The 19,199-nt window shown below is 39.0% G+C and overlaps 3 protein-coding genes and 1 long non-coding RNA gene across 9 annotated transcripts in view; 2 read left to right on the top strand and 2 right to left on the bottom strand.

The window, feature by feature from the left end:
• The first annotated feature begins 82 nt into the window (after positions 1-82).
• Positions 83-5,594, top strand: LOC127354910 (exocyst complex component 3-like). Its single transcript, XM_051385244.1, has 11 exons — positions 83-353; positions 1,136-1,604; positions 1,714-1,831; positions 2,277-2,381; positions 2,568-2,668; positions 2,797-2,898; positions 3,090-3,216; positions 3,327-3,440; positions 3,534-3,689; positions 3,774-3,895; positions 4,019-5,594. The coding sequence occupies exons 1-11, from the start codon at positions 263-265 to the stop codon at positions 4,158-4,160; spliced, it is 1,647 nt and encodes a 548-aa protein (XP_051241204.1). The 5' UTR covers positions 83-262; the 3' UTR covers positions 4,161-5,594.
• A 453-nt stretch (positions 5,595-6,047) lies between these two features.
• Positions 6,048-19,199, top strand: part of LOC127354911 (exocyst complex component 3) — a 33,349-nt gene continuing 20,197 nt past the window's right edge. The window contains exons 1-5 of one of the 3 annotated variants that reach the window (XM_051385260.1): positions 6,048-6,203; positions 7,392-7,794; positions 7,963-8,080; positions 8,349-8,453; positions 8,702-8,802. In XM_051385260.1, the coding sequence (XP_051241220.1) occupies positions 6,110-6,203; positions 7,392-7,794; positions 7,963-8,080; positions 8,349-8,453; positions 8,702-8,802 (821 nt within the window). In that variant the 5' untranslated portion in view covers positions 6,048-6,109. The remainder of the gene's footprint in view (positions 6,204-7,391; positions 7,795-7,962; positions 8,081-8,348; positions 8,454-8,701; positions 8,803-19,199) is intronic. The other 2 variants (XM_051385282.1, XM_051385271.1) reach the window with 2 other exon arrangements.
• Positions 8,902-19,199, bottom strand: part of LOC127355021 (uncharacterized) — a 27,991-nt gene continuing 17,693 nt past the window's right edge. Inside the window, exon 2 of the long non-coding RNA XR_007881661.1 lies at positions 8,902-9,470. This is a non-coding gene — a long non-coding RNA (uncharacterized LOC127355021). The remainder of the gene's footprint in view (positions 9,471-19,199) is intronic.
• Positions 12,025-19,199, bottom strand: part of LOC127354868 (tumor necrosis factor alpha-induced protein 2-like) — an 11,579-nt gene continuing 4,404 nt past the window's right edge. For all 4 annotated transcript variants that reach the window (XM_051385181.1, XM_051385163.1, XM_051385157.1 and 1 more), the window contains 10 exons: positions 17,769-18,396; positions 16,013-16,124; positions 15,758-15,880; positions 14,811-14,905; positions 14,605-14,697; positions 14,387-14,513; positions 13,984-14,103; positions 13,458-13,613; positions 13,145-13,266; positions 12,025-12,652 (listed from right to left, as the gene is read on the bottom strand). In XM_051385181.1, coding sequence (XP_051241141.1) covers positions 12,505-12,652; positions 13,145-13,266; positions 13,458-13,613; positions 13,984-14,103; positions 14,387-14,513; positions 14,605-14,697; positions 14,811-14,905; positions 15,758-15,880; positions 16,013-16,124; positions 17,769-18,396 — 1,724 coding nt within the window. In that variant the 3' untranslated portion in view covers positions 12,025-12,504. The remainder of the gene's footprint in view (positions 12,653-13,144; positions 13,267-13,457; positions 13,614-13,983; positions 14,104-14,386; positions 14,514-14,604; positions 14,698-14,810; positions 14,906-15,757; positions 15,881-16,012; positions 16,125-17,768; positions 18,397-19,199) is intronic.

Here is a 19,199-nt window from a genome sequence, read left to right as displayed (position 1 = left end):
TGAGGCTATTTGTTCCTGATGGAAATGGGCTTCCATATTATACAGTAACAGTACAATAACAGTAATATAAACCACACCTCAATACTTTCTGCAGAGGAGCTCAGTGCGACACAACAACTTTCCCTTTACCGGCGGGAGCTGCACCAGGAAAACGAAAGTAGATGATTATGGGAATTCCCTTCTCAACAGCGGCTATAAGAAAGTTGGCTGGCTCTCTGACGAACACACATCGCAGTAGGACCCCGTCTGAGACCAACCATTAATGCTCAAAATGTGGAAATTTAGAGCGTGCAAATCTTTGAGGAGCGATAAAAAACCTTTAATACGGAATTCCAGCAATGGCAAACAAGAAGGTAAGACTTATTATTGGTATTATTTTTAATATAATGCGTGCACGCTTTATTTAATAAAGCACGTAAAGCAGGCTTTATTTGCATATACAAAGTAAATTAATTATGTACTGTGTGCCTTTTTTAGTGTCATTGAGCCGTGTGTGTGTGTGTGTGTGTGTGTACAGTAAAACAACAGAAGAAAAAAGTAGAAAGTAGAAATGCAAGAAGAAGTGTAAAAACGTGTAAAAACAGTTGACACTATAGTGATGTGTTAGTAAAAATGTAATACTACTCTGTAAGTCTGACCAGATCAAACTGGTCTGCTGGGGAAATCCCGAGTAACCTGAATTCACCTGAGGGAGCGGTAGAGAAAAGGAATTACTGTTATGTAAATATGAGCATGAGGTGAAGCAGCACTTGTTTTACAGCCAAGAACTCGATCGATTAATCAGAAATAAAATGTGAGTTTACTGCAAAATCATGAGTAAAATGTATTGCATAGATAATCAACACACATTAGAAATGGAATCAGAATCAAGTAGTTTAGTTTTGTAGCTGGAGATCAGCATCCAGTATTTTGTAAAATATAAAATGAGGACAGTGATAGTCACTCATTTGGAGCCGTTCATGCATGGATAAAATGTAGTAACTGATGAGGTGATCGCCTCTTTCCTCGTTCCAAAACTTATAAGCCGATAAGCTGATAGTTTGTAACTGACATAACCAGCTGACTTCTCAGAGTTGTGACATGCATGGATGATTTATTTGTATAATAAACTTGTATTTACTTTACTTTTTCAAAGGACACGACCAGGCAGATGACAGGAACAACAACAACCCCTCGACCCAGAACACCTTCAACACCCACGAGGAACAACGCTTGCAGAGTGAAGTTCAGCTACTTCCTGAGATCACACGTCACGAACTAGCTGAACTTCTCGGCGTGGCCACTGATGACTCTGAGGATGGATCTTGTTTCTCAGGACAGCAGAACCTGGAGCAACTCATGCAAAGATCTGTGTCCCAGAACTTCCCAAAGCCACCAGCAGATCTGAACCAGAACCTTCAGCAGCACCTGGTAAATGTGCTGGAGGCTGTGCGCAATGACCTGGTGAAGTTGGGCCCCCTGTTGCAAACTATGGGCCATATGGAATATCTGATTGATTGCTACCATCTTCAGGCATTTGATCACCTCAGTGATCTTCTCCAGAGCGTCCACTCCTTCCAGAATACCCTTGTGCTGATGAAATGGGTCCTACATACATATCTGAGGTATCTATCAGTCAACCTGTACCTGCATGTTTACCTAGGTTGTAGGATATTAGATACTGAAGTGAAAACCGGTGCAGTTCTGATGTTGGTGTTTGTGGTACTTTTTCAGTTCGGAGCTGCTCCGTCATCCTGAACTTCCAGTAATGGATCCGGTAAAAACCATTGACCTCCTGCTGTACACAGAATGGGTGGAAAAAGCAAAGAACAAACTGCTTGACAATGCGCAGGTAAGAAGACAAACCTAAATTGTTAGTGGTGCTCATACAGTGTGCAAACTATACCATGTCTTTCCTGTCAACTTAATGACAAATATACATAAATTATAGCCTCAGAAAAATGGAAATATATGACAAAATAAAATATAACCCCCCCTAAAACCTCACGAATCATGTTTTCAGGAGAGCTGGTGTCTTACTAAGAGAAGCCAAGCTCCCTGGGGGTTCACACCCTGGAAGTCAGTAAAAACTTATCTTATCATGAGTGCAGAAATGCATGAAAGAGTCCAGGGTCAAAATAAATCACACCAGGGGGACAGACAAATATTTGCAGTAAAAGCTGCTGAACATTGCATCAAGAGGTGTTTTCCATTAATATAAATGGTGTGGACAGAATAATGGAGACAAGTGTTACGGTTCTGAACTTCCATATTTCTGTGTCTCTTTGCGTCCACAGAAAGAGGTCAGGCGGTCCCTGGAGAAAATCCTGCAGATTGAGAGAAGCCATGACTGTTGTGATTGTGAGGAAGCTTACGTTGGGTTTTATGTGGACATTATTCAGGTGAATAGAGTAAAACATCTCTTTTTAACTCTTATAACTCTTTTTTTGTATTGTATATTTATAATGACAAATTCTGATAGCATTTCTCTTTTTTTACATTAGATATTTATTTGCTTTGTTTTTCTTAATTTATTTGTCTCTTTCTTTATTTGTTGTATAATAATATTGTTTTTGTTTCTCTATAAGTGCATTGATGCCATGCCCAAAGAAGCACAGAAAATCAGCTCCAAACTGTCTGATGACGTCCAAAAAGTTTGTTTCCAAGAGCTGCTGACGTTTCTGCAGAGGTGAGAATCTATTTTATCTCAGGAATAAATTCTTCATCTACAAAACCTTGCATTAAAAAACAGCTTTAATTTTCACTGAGCCCTCATGTTGTGTTGTTTAAACAACATATTCTCTTTTATTTTGAAAGGTACACCACTGAGCAGAATGACATTCTTGGAAAACAAGCAGAAATGGACAAACCAGAAATGATACACTTCTTCAAGACTTTGACCACCTGTGATGAACTCAAGTGAGTATTTCTGGTTCTTTGCCAAGGATTAATTTAGTTCAGATTTACTGTTCCTTAACATTTAGAATAAAACACATAAGAACAGTCAACACACTATAGAAATGCAGTTAAAAGACATGAATCACCACGTAGTTAAAAGGTTTAATGTATTGCAAGAAAATATATAATACATTTATGATTTTTCCTCTCAGGAAGCACGTCCAGACCAAAAGTAAAAGCATCACAAGATCCCTTCTGCAGGAGACTGTGGAACAACTTGAAAAAATGGAGGCTTTTACTTTGAAGTATATCATAGAAATCACAGCTGACATTGCAGAGGTAACTGTTCCACTTAAGTCTATGCATATATTTCTGTTGAGCATTAAGTTCCTTCTTTACATTGTTAAGAACAGTTTGACTAAATAAGATGCACAATTTCCGTCCCACAGAGCCACCTTAAGAATTACTTCAAAACACAGAACAAGGAATTCTTCATCTTGATCCTCGGACTACAGATGTATTTCCCCAAGCTGCCGTGGCGTCATTACGAGGAAGCACTGAAGGTACGTTAAATATCTGAGCTTTAAAATATGTTGTTGTAGTTTTGGGTGCTATTCTTCTTGACAAAAACTGAACTGTCTGTCTGTGTCTCTCAGAGGGTGATGATTGAGGCCTATAAGCTCATCGTTCACATTTACCTCAAACATCTGGTCCAGAGAAGCCAGAGAAATCTGGTGAGGTGTTGGAGTCCTACTGTTGGGCAAACAATCATTGAAGATGCTGTTATCCTTCACAACACCATCTTAGAAATGGTGAGTTGTTGTTGTTCTTATTTCTTGTTAAAGACATTTACCCATTGGCAACATGCTAAGCTGTTATGTGTGGGTCTGTTTCAGGTCCCTGATGTCCAGCAGTGGAACCTCATGCTGCTGAAAACCCCAGAGCTGCTGGAGTGCAAAGGCATCGATGCGGTGAAGCTCACAGTTGCAGGCATGCAGAAGGAGTGTCCCACATGGAGGTAATGAAGTTTTCCTACGTCTCACCCAGTGCTTGATGCTGTTTTAATATTGGGTTAACATCTAGTGGCCATTAGAGGAACTGCATCTTATGAACTCTGCCCTGTGTTTGTCCTTAACTGCAGAGAGGACCAGGATCTCCTGCCTGCACTGCTGCGCTGGAAAGGTCTCTCTGGACGGGAGGTTAGGGAGGTGCTGGATGTCCTTCCTGGGCAGGAGATCAGACCCAGATCTGGATCCTGGTTCTCCTGTCTCACCTGCTGGTGAAGGCTGAGCTCCTCTACAGAAGATCAACTGCAACAAGCAAAGAAGAGGATGGAGCTGATTGTCCAAAACATTCAGTAACTTCCAGAGAACTTTTCAGATCAGCTGAATCCTGTAAAAACTCCAATGAACTGCACTCACTGCTTTCAGTCCTCAGATCTGATCTAGAGAGTTAGAGGTTTTTAATAAGCTTTGACACAAAATGAGGTAGGTCTGTGTACAATAGGCCGCTTATGTTTGAGTTAGCCCAAGTGTTCAAAAGGAGAAGTTAACTGGATTGTTTTAAATCTTGTTTTTCAAAATTCCTTGTTCTTATGCAAAAAACGTGCTTACTTTACTGCATCTATCCTTGCTTCACAAAGGATTGCTAGTACGCTGGTATAGACATTGGTACTGTAGGTTGTTTGTTTTTGTAAAACACAAAGCTTTAAAAGCAACTTTGTAAAAAGTAAATGCACTTTGGTTTTCTTAGGTTTTTAAAGTTGTTTACATTTGTAAATTTTTCGTTATGTAGGTGGATTATGGTTGATGGAAAATTGTTTTATGTTTCAGGATGTTTGCACACTGTTAACAGTAAAATCTGGTTTTGTGCAAAAGACTCGTAGCTGAACTAACGTCTCACATCCTGTAGTTTCTAAATGGGAAGATGTTTTTGTTGAGCTCTGATAATGAAAAGACAAGCACAAACAATTTAACTGAATTAAAGGGAAACGTGAACTGAGATTAGATAAAATATTTATAGTTATATTTTCATTCTTGAATAATTACCTAAATATAGGAGTTATGTTTCCGTTGTTTACTGAAGGCACTAAATATAGCAACGTTGAAGAATTTTAACTTGAGACGTAGAAACTCAATTGCACTACAGAAGTGTTTCTTCATTGTTAAAAGTTATCAGATGAAGAATCTTTATTATGTTCTTATTTAATATTTATTGAGTTTTAATGTATTTTTTTATAAGAATGTTTGAATCTTTAACATACACTTTCCAGTATTCACTACAATCAGTCATATTCACATATCAGAGTTTTCTGTTCAAAGCAAAGATCCTTCAGTTTTTATTTACTTTACAAACACTTCTGAATTATACGACAGATTCTGTTCAAACTTGACTGTTTTTACCTACTTCAGGAGATGTGATGTGTACTTTATGATCATCAGGGTATATGGGTTTCTAAATGTTTAACTTTTTAATAATATATTCCACCAAAACCACCAAAGGTACTTTTTGTATGAGCTGTACTGTTTTGGTTTACTGGTTTTAATTCCCTTTTTAATCTCAGTACAAAGTTGAATTTTCTGCATTAATGTAACAGTTTCTTTTCTTAGTGTTATACACTGTATTCTTCTATGACTATTTTGTTAAGAAGCTTGGGTTGCAGGGACACAAACATCACTTTTCTTTTTCTGTCAGCATAAATAAATTCAATAAGAAAACCTGTTTTTGTCTTCATTGTGCCACCACTAGATGGAGACTAATATCACCATACCAAAATGGGAATTCTTAGGGAAATTCTAAACGACACTGAAATCCCTTTTCACGCAGTGTGACATGTTTGTTCAACAAAACAAATGTGAAAATGGTTTGTTATACTGGATGTGGTGAAAACCTGACAAACACTATACAAAGAGATATTCTGCTGACACAAACACGAATCCTTCCTGTTCATGACCTTTGTCCTCAGGATTTCTGAACAGTCTCCTTGATGTAAACAACACACTGAGCTTTAATCACTCAATCAAATCAAAGAATCAATAACTAATGGTGCACACACTGTAAGCAAGCGCACCCTTTGCCCTTTGGATCAAATGAGTAGTACGTCAAGCCTGGGAAGTGGGAGTGCAGATGGAATCACTGACCAATGAATGAAGCTCTGAGCAGGATTGAGCTTTACACTGCAGACACAGTCAGTGCTAAACTATTAAAACGTGGACTTGGACTTGAACTAAAGATGAGTAAAGTGTGGAACACTCTACAACGATTAAAATCTCCAAGAACAAATAGGATACCTTTAGTTGATTATTACAGCAATGTCAGAGAAGAAGGTAGGACTTGGTATCATTACAGCCTTTTTTTGCATATTGCTGACTATCATTATTATCCTCTTCATCTAATGTCTGCTTGTTAGAATAGATTTTTATTTCAATACAGCTTGAAATTGGTTAAAAATGCATGACTCAAATGCATGACTCAAGACAAAAAGGGTTCTAGTCTAGTACACAGAAGATCCAATGATCAGGCAGGAATCCAAAAGCAAAGACGTATGAAATACAAAGGAACGCTGACTAGAGAGACAAAGACAAACTGCCATAACGGGGCAAACACACACACAAAATGATAACTTCACAATAAAAACAGACTAATGTCGTGTATCAAAATGATCTTTAGGACATAAGACAAACAACTTCTCTCAGTTAAGAAGTTTATTTAGAATAGTATAATTAAAATAATACTTGTACAAGGATCTTGTTGGATTGAGAAGCCACAGTCAGTGGAGTGCTGTTTCTCTCTTTCCTCGCCCCAAAAAGAGTCATGACCAAAGGTTACATGAGGTTATATTTGATTATAGTAAGCAATGTGATTGGTGGACTATATGATGGGAAACAACTGTGGTTTAGACTTGGTGCTTCTTTGTTGGTGCACTGGCTGGTCCCAGCCTCTTGGCACACGACCAAATCAATTCTGAGGAGACAGCACCCTAAAAGAAAAATGAGTAATTCCACTCTGCTTCCCCTCCCATGTAATATCATTTATAAAACTAGAGCTACGGTCAGAGCTGGGTGTTCCGGCCTTGGAGATAATCCATTCTTCCTCCCGCGGTCAGGTGTTTGTAGCTATTGTAGCTTGCAAGCAGAGATGAGAATATGTGTTTTTTATCTTTGTGTGTATTAGCTTTATAAAATGCAGGCTTTCATATCTATGTGTATTAAAATATATTGAAATGACTAATCCCTAACACTAAGATGACTGACGGACTAGAACAGTTTAACTTACAAAACCGAACTCAAACAGCCATTAAGGACCAGCTGATTACCACAGGTCCAATAAAGATCTATTTGGTGCTGAATGGCGAGCAGAAACAAGGACTTCCCCCAAAAAATTTCCGTTCATTATAACTGCTTAAAAAATTCAAAAATAAAATATCATTCCTATTGGGTTTAACACACATAAAGAGTCAGCAGAATTGTGACATGCATGTGTAATTTCTTTGTATTATAAACTTATATGTGCAGTAAACCAGGCAGATAACAGGTACAACAACCCCTCAACCCAGAACACCTTCAACACCCACTGTCAGAGTGAAGTTCCTCCTGATGCCTCTGAGGATGAGTCTTGTTTCTCAGTGCGGCCTGAGACCAGTTCAGGACAGCAGAACCTGGAACACCTCATGCAAAGATCTGTGTCCTTCCCAAAGCCACCAGCAGATCTTAACCAGAACCTTCAGCAGCACCTGGTAAATGTGCAGGAAGCTGTGCGCAATGACCTGGTGAAGCTGGGTCCCACGGGGCAAATGGGACATCTGATTGATTGCTACCATCATCAGACATTTGATCACCTCAGTGATCTTCTCCAGAGCGTCCACTCCTTCCAGAATACCCTTGCGCTGATGAAGTGGGTCCTACATACATATCTGAGGTATCTATCAGTCAACCTGTACCTGCATGTTTACCGACTGTATCTCCCTTTACCAATCTTCAGTGCAAACTTGAAGAGGACATGTTTGATGGTTGTCCCACATTCATCCCTGAATCCCTGGTTAGACCTGCTGCAGTTCTGATGTTGGTGTTTGTGGTATTTTTCCAGTTCAGAGCTTCTCCATCATCCTGAACTTCTAGAAATGGATCCTGTAAAAACCGTTGACCTTCTGCTGTACACAGAATGGGTGGAAAAAGCAAAGAACAAACTGCTTGACAATGCGCAGGTAAGAATAGTAACTTGTTAGGGGTGCTCATACAGTGTAAACTATACCATTTCTTTTAGGGGAGCTCCCTGTAAGTGAGCTCCCCTAAAAGACATGCATTCTTGTAGGCCTACTTGCTTTAAGTAACAACCTACATCAATATTGCCTAATTTTATGCATAATCCATGATGGTGAAGATACAGAAAAATAGAAATGTATGGCAAAAACTGCTTTTAAACCTTTATAAAAGGTTCGACCTGGAATATATATATACTCTTTTGGTCCACAGAAAGAGGTCAGACGGTCCCTGGAGGAAATCTTGCAGACAGAGAGAAGACAAGAACGTTGTGATTGTGAGGAAGCTTACATTGGATTTTATGTGGACATTATTCAGGTACTTAATAAACCAGAAATTATAAGAGTTTCTGTTGTTACTCTGAGAGCCAAGGGGAAAGAAAATGTTTGTGTGCATGTATTTGTCCATTTATATCTTTTGTAAAATTGAAAAACTTTATATATTTATAATGACAAATTCTGATAACATTTCTCTTTTTTTAAATTAGATATTTATTTGCTTTGTTTTTCTTATTTGTCTGTTTCTTTATTTGTTGTATAATAATATTGTGTTTGTTTCTCTATAAGTGCATCGATGCCATGCCCAAAGAAGCACAAAAAATCAGCTCAAAACTGTCTAACGACGTCCGAGAAGTTTGTTTCCAAGAGCTGCTGACGTTTCTGCAGAGGTGAGAATCTATTTTATCTCAGCAATAAATTCTTCATCTACACCGACAGCAACCAGACACATTTTAAAAATGAATAAAATTTCGAGATTTGATAAAGAACAGAGTTTAAATTGTTTTTATTCGATTTTTTTTCTTCATTGCCCTTTAATGAAATAAACAGCATATTCTCTTTTATTTTGTAGGTACACCACTGAGCAGAATGACATTCTTGGAAAAAAAGCAAAACTAGACAAACCAGAAACGATACACTTCTTCAAGACTTTGACCACCTGTAATGAACTCAAGTGAGTATTGCTGGTTCTTTGCCAATGATTAATTTAGTTCAGATTTACTGTTCCTTAACATTTAGAATAAAACACATAAGAGCAGTCAACACACTATAGAAATGCAGTTAAAAGACATGAATCACCACGTAGTTACAAGGTTTAATGTATTATAAGAAAATATATAATAAATGTATGATTTTTCCTCTCAGGAAGCACGTCCAGACCAAAAGTAAAGGCATCACAAGATCCCTTGTGCAGGAGACTGTGGAGCAACTTGAAAAAATGGAGGCTTTTACTTTAAACCTTCTTATAGAAATCATAGCGGACATTGCAGAGGTAGCTGTTTCACTTAATCACAAGTTTATTCATATATTTCAATTGAGAATTAAGTTCTTTCTGTACCTTTTTTTGACCAAAAAAGTTACTAAGTTTTGTTTTGCACAATTTCTTTCCCACAGAACCACCTTATGAATTACTTCAAAACAGGAAACAAGAAGTTCTTCAACTCCATCCTAGAAGAACAGTTGAATTTCCCCAAACAGTCGTGGTGCCAGTATGAGGAAGTACTGAAGGTACGCTTCTACCCAGAACCATGTGCTTCTGAAGAAAGGGATCTCCAAGGGTTCTCTGTAAGACCCTTTTCATCGAAGAACCACTTTTTAATAAAGAGTTCTTCAAGGATTGTTGAAAGCATGGATGTTTAAAGATCCTCACACTCACATATGTTCATATTCAAATGTTTACCCATGTTTGAAATTGTATTTTTAAAATGTAGAAGTATCTGAAACCCCATCCAATCAATTCCTTTTACTTGTGTTCTGCCATAATTTATATCTTTACCATCATTTCATGTGATACAGTTAAATACCTGTGTTAAACAGACATGATGTTTATTGGTTAGTCCCTCCGAGGTATGATGTTAGAGACATTCAACACAAGAAACAAACATTTTAAAATATCACCAGCAATATACAGCCAATCTCAAGAAATGTGACAGCCCCTTGGCCAGTGGTATAGTAAAGGTCTAGTAAAGTCTTGACTCTGATCTTTTTTCCACTTTAATCTTTCTTTAACATGACAGAATGACAACTAAAAAAAAATACCATTTTGAGTAATGTCCATTTTCCCTATTTTTGTTACTGCATTTGTTGCAGCCTCCCATCCGTTTGTGTGTAAATATATTTGTGTTGTTTTGTACTGTTCTTCTGTTTCGCTCAGATGGTAATGAATGAGGCCTACAGACGTATCGCTCACATTTACCTCAAACATCTGGTCCAGAGAAGCCAGAGAAAGCTGAAGAGGTGTTGGAGTCCTACTGTTGGGCAAACAATCACCGCAGATGCTGAGCTTCTTCACAACACCATCTCAGACCTGGTGAGATCAACATTTTGCTTAATCACTGATAACAATTCATTCAATTCAATTTTATTTGTATAGCGCCAATTAATAACAGAAGTTATCTCAGGACCTTTCAAATAGAGCAGGTCACAAACCTTTATAACAACTGCTTCTTCTTACTTACCCATTGGCAACATGCTAACCTGTTATGTGTGGGTCTGTTTCAGGTCCCTGATGTCCAGCAGTGGAACCTCATGCTGCTGAAAACTCCAGAGCTGCTGGAGTGCAAAGGCATCGATGCGGTGAAGCTCACAGTTGCAGGCATGCAGAATGAGTGTCTCACATGGAAGTAAAGGATGTTTCTTACACACATCTGTGCCCAATGTTCCCACTATAGTGCAGCTTTGGCCTTGAGAGAAGAACTGACGTATAATCAGAAACACACATTAACTATCAGATCGAATAGCTAGCTAACAATTAATGGAGATAACTAGTTAACTAACCATCTAACTAGTCACAACGAGTGATGTAGATTAACTCGCATTTTACTAAAATGATCTAATTTAAGATGTGACTGTGTATATGTCGCTTTTGTCTTTTAAACAACTTCAGAACTTTTTACCATAGATTACCAAAATAAATGATAATTCCTACTGGAACTTAACTATTGACTGAGGTTATGTTACTGGGCTGGACTAGTATTTGGCATTATTACAAATTTCTATGCAAGTCAGCATGTGGATTTCTTACTTCTCCACCTTTAGGTTGCTGTTTTAATATTGGATTAGCATCTAGTGGCCATTAGAGGAACTACATCTTACAAACTCTTCCCTGTGTTTGTCCTCAACTGCAGAGAGGACCAGGATCTCCTGCCTGTACTGCTGCACTGGAAAGGTCTCTCTGGATGGCAGGTTAGGGAGGTGCTGGACGTCCTGCCTGGGCAGGAGATCAGACCCAGATCTGGATCCTCCTGTCTCACCTGCTGGTGAAGGCTGAGTTCCTCTAAAGAAGATCAACTGCAACAAGCAAAGGATGGAGCTGATCGTCCAAAACATTCAGTAACTTCCACTGAACTTTTCAGACGTTTATCTACAGACGTTGTGTGTCGCCTTCCAAGGAGTCCGCCATGTTTCTACAGTAGCTCTTAATTCCATTAAATATGTACTGTAAATGTATATGTTTATAGTACATTTGTATTGTATTGTATGTACTTACTTGAAGTACAGTGATAACTTTGAATACTTAGGTAATTCATATATTAAAAAAATATATATAAAAAAATTATTGGTGTTTACGAACTGACAGAAACAGGAATGTGTGAATTAATTTTCACTGGAATGAATGCACAAATATACAAGCAAGTAGTAGAGATATTTCTGTCTGAACCACAGTGGACGGCCAACCCACAGGCCAGCACTGTCATTCCTAAAGCCACACTGCAATCAGGGCTAAAAATAAGGGAAACAAAAAACAGTAAGACTGAACTCCTACAGCCATTCTAGCAGCTCTGAGAGGCTGTACTGAGAAAAATGCTTCTCCTAACCCCAATGTTTACACTTGGAAAGGTCTAGGGGAGAAACCTGAATGCATATACTAAAGTTCTTGGCAATCCATCCAGTAGTTGGTGTGATATTTTATTGTAGACCGACAGTGGCTAATGTCAGGTTGATGAACGTGTGACTCAGTGGTTTCCTCAGAGAGTCCAGCAGTGGTCCCGATTACTAAATCCGAAACAACTTCCTTATTTCATTAAAAGATGCAAACACTCACACACACCTGGCAGATTTTACAGCAGTAAAAAGCACCGTGTTTACCAGCAACATGTTCACAATGAACTCAATATTTTACATTCATACAGTAAATACAGCATTTATATTTTACAGTCGGTCTGCAGACAGAATTCTTTACATTCTTAGAAACTTCCTCTGCTGTGCTCATCATTAACAACACTTCTCAGACACACTGAGATAGCTGAGGTGAATTGAAAACACCAACTCATCAAACGTCATACATGATATTGTACAAGCCAACTTTCAGCTAACTTAGAAATGACTTGAGCGAGGAGAACTGAACGTACTGGTACCAAAGTTTTTACGGCTCATTTGACCTGAACTGTGGAGAAAAACGGACGAACAGCGACACAGTTGACATCCTTTAAAGTCTCTGACAGGGTCTTTTTGACGGTTTTCCTGTCGGCTCTGGTGAAGTTGGTCTTGAGCTTCAGCAGGGCCGAAACGTGTTTCTCACTGTGGGTAAAAGAAGGGAGGCAACTGTCATTTTAATCCTAATTACATGAGATTTCTTCTTATTATTATTAATATCAGAGACACTCAAGCAGAGGGTTGTTACACTGTTTCAGTTACAGAAATATGCTGATTTAGTATAACTGTGTCCGTCTGTGTGTGGCAATAGAGATCTGGATCCAGGGTCAGACCAGGTTGAATCTCCTGAGCAAACTGTCACCGTTACTTTTTTATTTTTAATTTTTTAATTTTACCTTTATTGAGCACTGATAGTACAGTCACAAACAAATCAACCACATACGACAGTTTACTCTGACTGACAGCAGCACTGACTACACCAACAGACACACTACAACAAGCTTAGACGGCTCCTTATCTCAGTCCCACTTGAGACGATACACCTAAACAAGACCACTGCACGTCTATGTGAAATAATGCTGTATATATTTGTGTTAAAAGTTAATAATGTTAAGTTAATCCAGAGCAAAGGGTTACCTGAGGTCAGGAAAATCAGTTCCCAGTGACACTACTTGCATCTGTATGGCCGGGAGGCCTTGGAGTTTCAGCACTTCTGCAATCATGGTCAGGATTTTCCTCAACCGCTCCTCCTTTGATCCCTGCGAAGACAATCAGTTAGATCAGTTACAAGTTTCCTACCACAGTAATCTACTCAACTCCTGATTTGAGGAGGATCTCTTTTTTACACTGGATTTTCCCTGGTTTAATCACACTCTGTGGTCGGCTCAGTGACATATTTTTCCTTTATGCTTCAATGTTTTGTCCAATCACTTTCGTGCTCCAGTCTCACCGTGTTTGTGAACAATTCGTGCAAACTCTCCGCGTTGTCTATTATCATATCACAGGCCTCCTCCTGCTGCTCCTTGTTCCTCAGTTTGACTTTTCCTTTCAGAAGCCTCTTCACGTACTCCGCTGTCACTTCCTGGTGCAGCTGGCCAATCAGCTCCTGAAATGTATCCAATCAACAAATCAGAAATCGGTTTAAAAAACTGCTTGATAAGCCAATTAGGATGTTTTAATTTTTCACTTGATCACACGAGTTTTACATGTTTTAATCTATTTATTATTACAAACACTTCACATCAAGGCAGCCACTGGTTTCCACTCATTTCTTTACAATTTGAAAATCAGACAGTAGAAACTCGCTTGAGTTGTTTAATTCATCGCAGTAAAGGTCAGTTTTTGTGTTCTGCTAATTGATTTTCATACTGTCTGGATATTAACTTAAACCTAAAATACATTCAAACATTGAACCTATAGCATGCTTTGTTAGTGACATTAGTTGAAGAGTGTGTTTCATGCTTTCTTCACTCTACCTCGTGACAGGATTTAACCGAACCCTGAAGCTCCTGAAGTTCTTGTTTAATGCTTTCCAGCAGCTTATCAAAAATGTGCTTCTTCAGCCATTCATTGGTTCCCAGCTTGCGGTACTGCGGCTGCGTGAGGTCAAAACATTAGACAGTTAACACTTCTATCCACAGTAGCATAGAATTTACAATACATAATACAATATAAAACAATAATACATTATAATACAATAAGACATACTCCAGTGCTGCAATTCATCCTGTGTGCCAGCTCTCTGGCACACAGGATCAGGACTGGATACACAGATAATATTTGTCTGTAGATACATTTAATGTCGGTTTTGGTCTTTTCATGAAATTTGTCGACAATAAGAAAAAGAAAAGCTGTTAATTGTGTTGTAAATAAACGTACCTTGAGGGACTCGTGCACAGGTTTTAATAGATACGTGTGAGCAGATTGTTTCATGTCACGCAGAATAAGCACACAGTGTTCCTGCACTTTCTTTGGGAACAGTTGGCTCCTGTTAAGAAGAACATCCCTGCAGACAAAGCACAGAAGTCACATTAGCTCGTTGATATAAACGGACCTGCGTCTGCTCACATCACAGTGTTTAAACGTTAGAAACATACGTGAACTGTTCGATGCAGCCGAGGTTGGCTTTGATGAACGGCCTGCTGTTTGATCTGTTCTTCTTGATGATCTTGTTTTGGAAGGTCTTGAACCTGCAGGAGTTGAATGAAAATAGTTGACTTTGACGTCCACATGGTTGCTGTTATCAAGACAAAGAAGCACTTTTAAAATGACACGATGTAGAATAAAATATCAGCGTTGTTACCTCTCCATTAAACCTTTCAATTGGCAGGTTATGTTCTGGGCCTTGGACCGGTCTCTTACAAGCTTTTCAGCGACAGTCACTCTGCCGTTGATGAGCTAAAGACAGATAGAGAATCACAGATCAGTGTCAGTGCTTCAAGAATACTCCATCTCTGACAATTTTCTTAATATACATCAACGAAAAACATCCGAAGTACACAGCCATGTTCTTCCGGCACTGTCAAACTAAGACAAGGACTTGAACCCCTAACTCCAGCTGTGTTAGTGCTTCACTGTGACCTTCATCTGACAGGGAATTACTTTTTCATTACTTAAAGTTTTTACAGTTTGTTAATCATCCAGTTTGGCTCCAGTTAATATGTGAAACCGCCTGGAAAATCTTGTTTTGGAACTCGTACTGGTCTAAAAGATGATTGGTAATGGACGAGAGTCAATATGATGGGTGGATGTTGTCTCTTTGTTGTCACTGCTGCAACATTGAAGAGCCAAAATCTAAGAAATATACTGACTTATACTTGAAATTTAACAATAACAACACATTTCATGTTATTATTTAGTGATTTCAACATAAAAATCACTATTACACAATCTTTCAATGACAGCAAAAAGTTGCTTATGAAGCAACATGATCAGTCATGTGTACTCATGTTTGTTTCCACCTGATGAATGAAAGGAAATATCTGGCTCTTTAGATGCTAAATGTTCCACCATGTTTACCAACTAGTGTGTAACTGTGTCTGCCTGCTGTTTGCTACAGAGGACGTAGTGTATACAGTGTGTGTTTAAAGCTTCGTCTCTGCAGCCAAAAAACAGAAAAAGAGAACCAAAACCATGAAGTTGTGGGCCGAACAACTAAACAATGAACTGAAACTAACTACAAAGCTTTATGAAGCTGAGGAGAGCAGTAAAATATTGCCTGTAGCTGCTTTAACATGATTCATTTTGTACCTGAATGATGTCGTAGGCCACAGGACTGACGAAGCAGCCGTCTTCTCTTGTCGGTTCCTCTCCTTTAATCCACTTCTCCTCTGCATCCTCCAGCACGCGGCCGATGTAAGTCGTCAACTCCTCCTGAACACACAACGACATGCCGCTGTCACTTAAAACATACAGTAACAGACACTAAAAACAGCAAAACATAACTTAAAAGTCCACTGAAATGCTCTGAACTGAAATAAGACAGGGAGCTGCAGCTCAGGTTACCTGTTGTTTGCTCAGGTACTGTTCCTCCAGAGGTTCCAGTAACTCATCAGGCAGCAGCTTTCCCAGCGCCTCATTATTGATCTCATTGACCAGCTGCGGCTTCTGAAGGATCCTGACACAGAGAGCAGAAGTTTGATTAACACCTCAAGACATTTTAGGCACTAAGATCATGATTTTATTTCAATCATTATATCACATCGCTTTGCAATGTCAATCTGTGATGCTCAATGTGATCCAGGTTCACACAATCACATTCTTCTACTTCAGTATCTAAACTTCAAAACAAGGACAGGCAGCAACTTGTTGTTTTCAGTAAAATGTGGGTGACTAACTGGTTTGTGAACACCAGGGTGTGGCTTTCTTTTTGCTACATTGTGTAAGGTTTAGAAGTGGAGTTAATTAATATTTGAAAGTTGTTAGGCTCAGAAGTGAATATAATTTATATTTGAGTTAATTTACTAGAAAAGTAGTAAAGTCAGTTAATTATTTACATATTTATGTTACACAATTATTATTTACATATTTACATATTTAACACAGTCAGGATATTCTATTGAATCTGCCTCTTTGATTCCCTCACGTTTATCTCAGTCTAAGTTCTAGCTTCTGATTGGTTAATTCAGTCATTTTTTCAGTTGTTGTGAGTTGTGAAGTAAAGTAAAGTACCGCTTGAGTAAGTCATCCGTCTCCATCCTGCTGTTTATTCTCATAAAGAGTGATCCACCAACACATACCGAACCCTCACATTACAATCGTATAGGATTTGTGCCGCTCCTGCAACAGATTTATTTTCACACCATTGCACAACTTTAGGGTGAGCTGGATCCATTTAACTGGTTTCACAAAGTAAACACAGACAGACTTAGATGGAAAACAAGGAGATGTTTTGTTTTGAGTCCTTTTGATATTCTAAAATTGGACTGTGAACAATTAAGGGAATTGGTCCTTTAACATCTACCGGACGATGCTGAGGATGTTTTATGAGTCTGTTGTGGCCAATGCAATCTTCTTCGCTGTCACGTGCTGTGGCAGTGGGCTGAAGGTCGCAGACACCAACAGACTAAACAAACTGATCAGGAGGGCCGGTGATGTTGTGGGGGAGGAGCTGGACACCCTGATGACCGTGGCAGAGAGGAGGATGCTGTCCAGGCTTCAGTCTATCTTGGACAATGTCTCACACCCTCTCTATGACACACTGGCCCAGCAGAGGAGCACCTTCAGCAGAAGACTCCTCTCACCCAGATGCCCCACAGAGCGCCACAGGAAATCATTCCTGCCTGTGGTCATCAAACTCTACAACGCCTCCCTCAGAGAGTCAGACACCCCCTCCCTGTAATCTGACTCAAACACAGACAATCATTTTTGCACTTTTTGCACATTACTAAACTGTACATTTTCTTTTATATATATATATATATGTGTATATATATATATATATGTGTTCTTAATATATGTTGTATGTATATCTGGAGTTGTAACTAAAGTAATTTTAATGATTATTAAAGTATTTCTGATTCTGATTCTGATTAGGACTTTGCTCTAGACCTGCTATATATATGCAGTGTGTCTTCAGACTGAGAGAAAAGAATTTAACTACTAAATTAACCAGCAACATTTTGGACAGAAGGTGGACTGATGAACCTTGACAGACATCACCATGTTTAGGCCTGGACAAAAATACACCAGCATAGATCAGAATGGACCCAGAAATAAAAGGTGCTGATTACTTCAAACATAAATTAGAGTCATGACTTACTCTGTATAATAATACACCCATTGCAGGAGGTTAGCGCTGTCTTTTTCATCCAGAATCTTTCTGAGTCTGGCGCTGAGGTACTGGTGGTACAACCTGGCGTACAGGTTACAGATGTCCAGCTCTGGTGGGTAGCAGTTCTTCACCACCTCCACCACCAACAGCAGGTCAGCATTCAGCTGTCTGCCCATGCTGGTGACATCCGCTTGGATAGACGACTGGTCCACCTGCACTGCAGGGGGCGTAGAGGGGTTGTCCATACGCTCCTCCACCAAGCTGCGAAGGGTGTCATCGTGGAGCTTCTTCCAGCCCTTGGGCCTCCAGGCCGGTGGTGTCCTATCCCTCTCTTTCCACCGCTGGTCCTGGTGCTCCTCCTGGTTGATGGCGTTGACAGCAGACGTCAGAGCCTGTGTGCTGACCTCTCCCGGGGTGAGAGAAAGCCTCAGGGTGTGCAGTACAGAGGTTTCCAGATCTCCGTAGTCTGCAGCAAGCTTGTCCACTTCGTCATTGTGATCTTTGAGAGCCTTTGCCTCCGTTATCTCCCCAAACAGACGATCCTCTCTCTCTATCAGCAGCTGGCTGGCCTCATGGAAGCATTTTGTGTTAAGGAGTTCCTCAAATGTGGTGATCACTGAGGGAGAAAAGCAAAACATTTTTTGCAGATGTTTACAATAAACTCTAAACTTCCAGGAATTTATTATATATTTAATTTAAGCTGCAGCTGATTTTCATTAGTTATTCTCTTTCTTAATAGTTTGACAGAGATCTGATTCCAGCTTTGTCTTCTATGGTAGTACATTGAATTTTGATCAGACAATGAATCGAGTAATGCAGCATTCATGTATCATTTTTCAGTCACTTTAAAAGGTTATTGCTATTCACATTATACTAAATATAGGTTGTCCTACCTGAGGTATCATTATAATCCTGTATTAATCATATTATCTACACTATAAGGTATGTTAAGTGATTGCGAAGGAAATCAACAGCTTACTACTTTTGCTTTTTTTGACCTCATTGCATTTTGGTATTTTTCTCTACTATGATATCTCTGTTCTTTTCCCAGTTAACCTTTTCCGCTTCACCCCTTCCTATAATAAACCTGTTTCTGTTTCTTTTAGGAGTTGACGTACATGATCTAAAAGCTCAGAGTGTAGTCATAAATCTAATCATGTGAGTGTATGAGGGAATAAAACATTATGATAGAAGTATATTATATTATGTCTAATAAGATGTTAATAGCATTTGTTGTACAAAATTTGACCATTACAGACCACTCAAAGATTAAAAAATCGCTCCATGATGCCACATTAATTAAATTTTCAATTCAATTTTATTTGTATAGCGCCAATTCAGAACAGAAGTTATCTCAGGAGACTTTTCAAATGGAGCAGGTCTAGACCGAATAACATTTACAGAGACCCAACAGTACCA

Source organism: Dicentrarchus labrax, unplaced genomic scaffold (genome assembly GCF_905237075.1).
Source record: "Dicentrarchus labrax unplaced genomic scaffold, dlabrax2021, whole genome shotgun sequence".
In the NCBI taxonomy this organism is placed as follows: domain Eukaryota; kingdom Metazoa; phylum Chordata; class Actinopteri; family Moronidae; genus Dicentrarchus; species Dicentrarchus labrax.
This window is presented reverse-complemented; position numbering and strand designations above follow the sequence as displayed.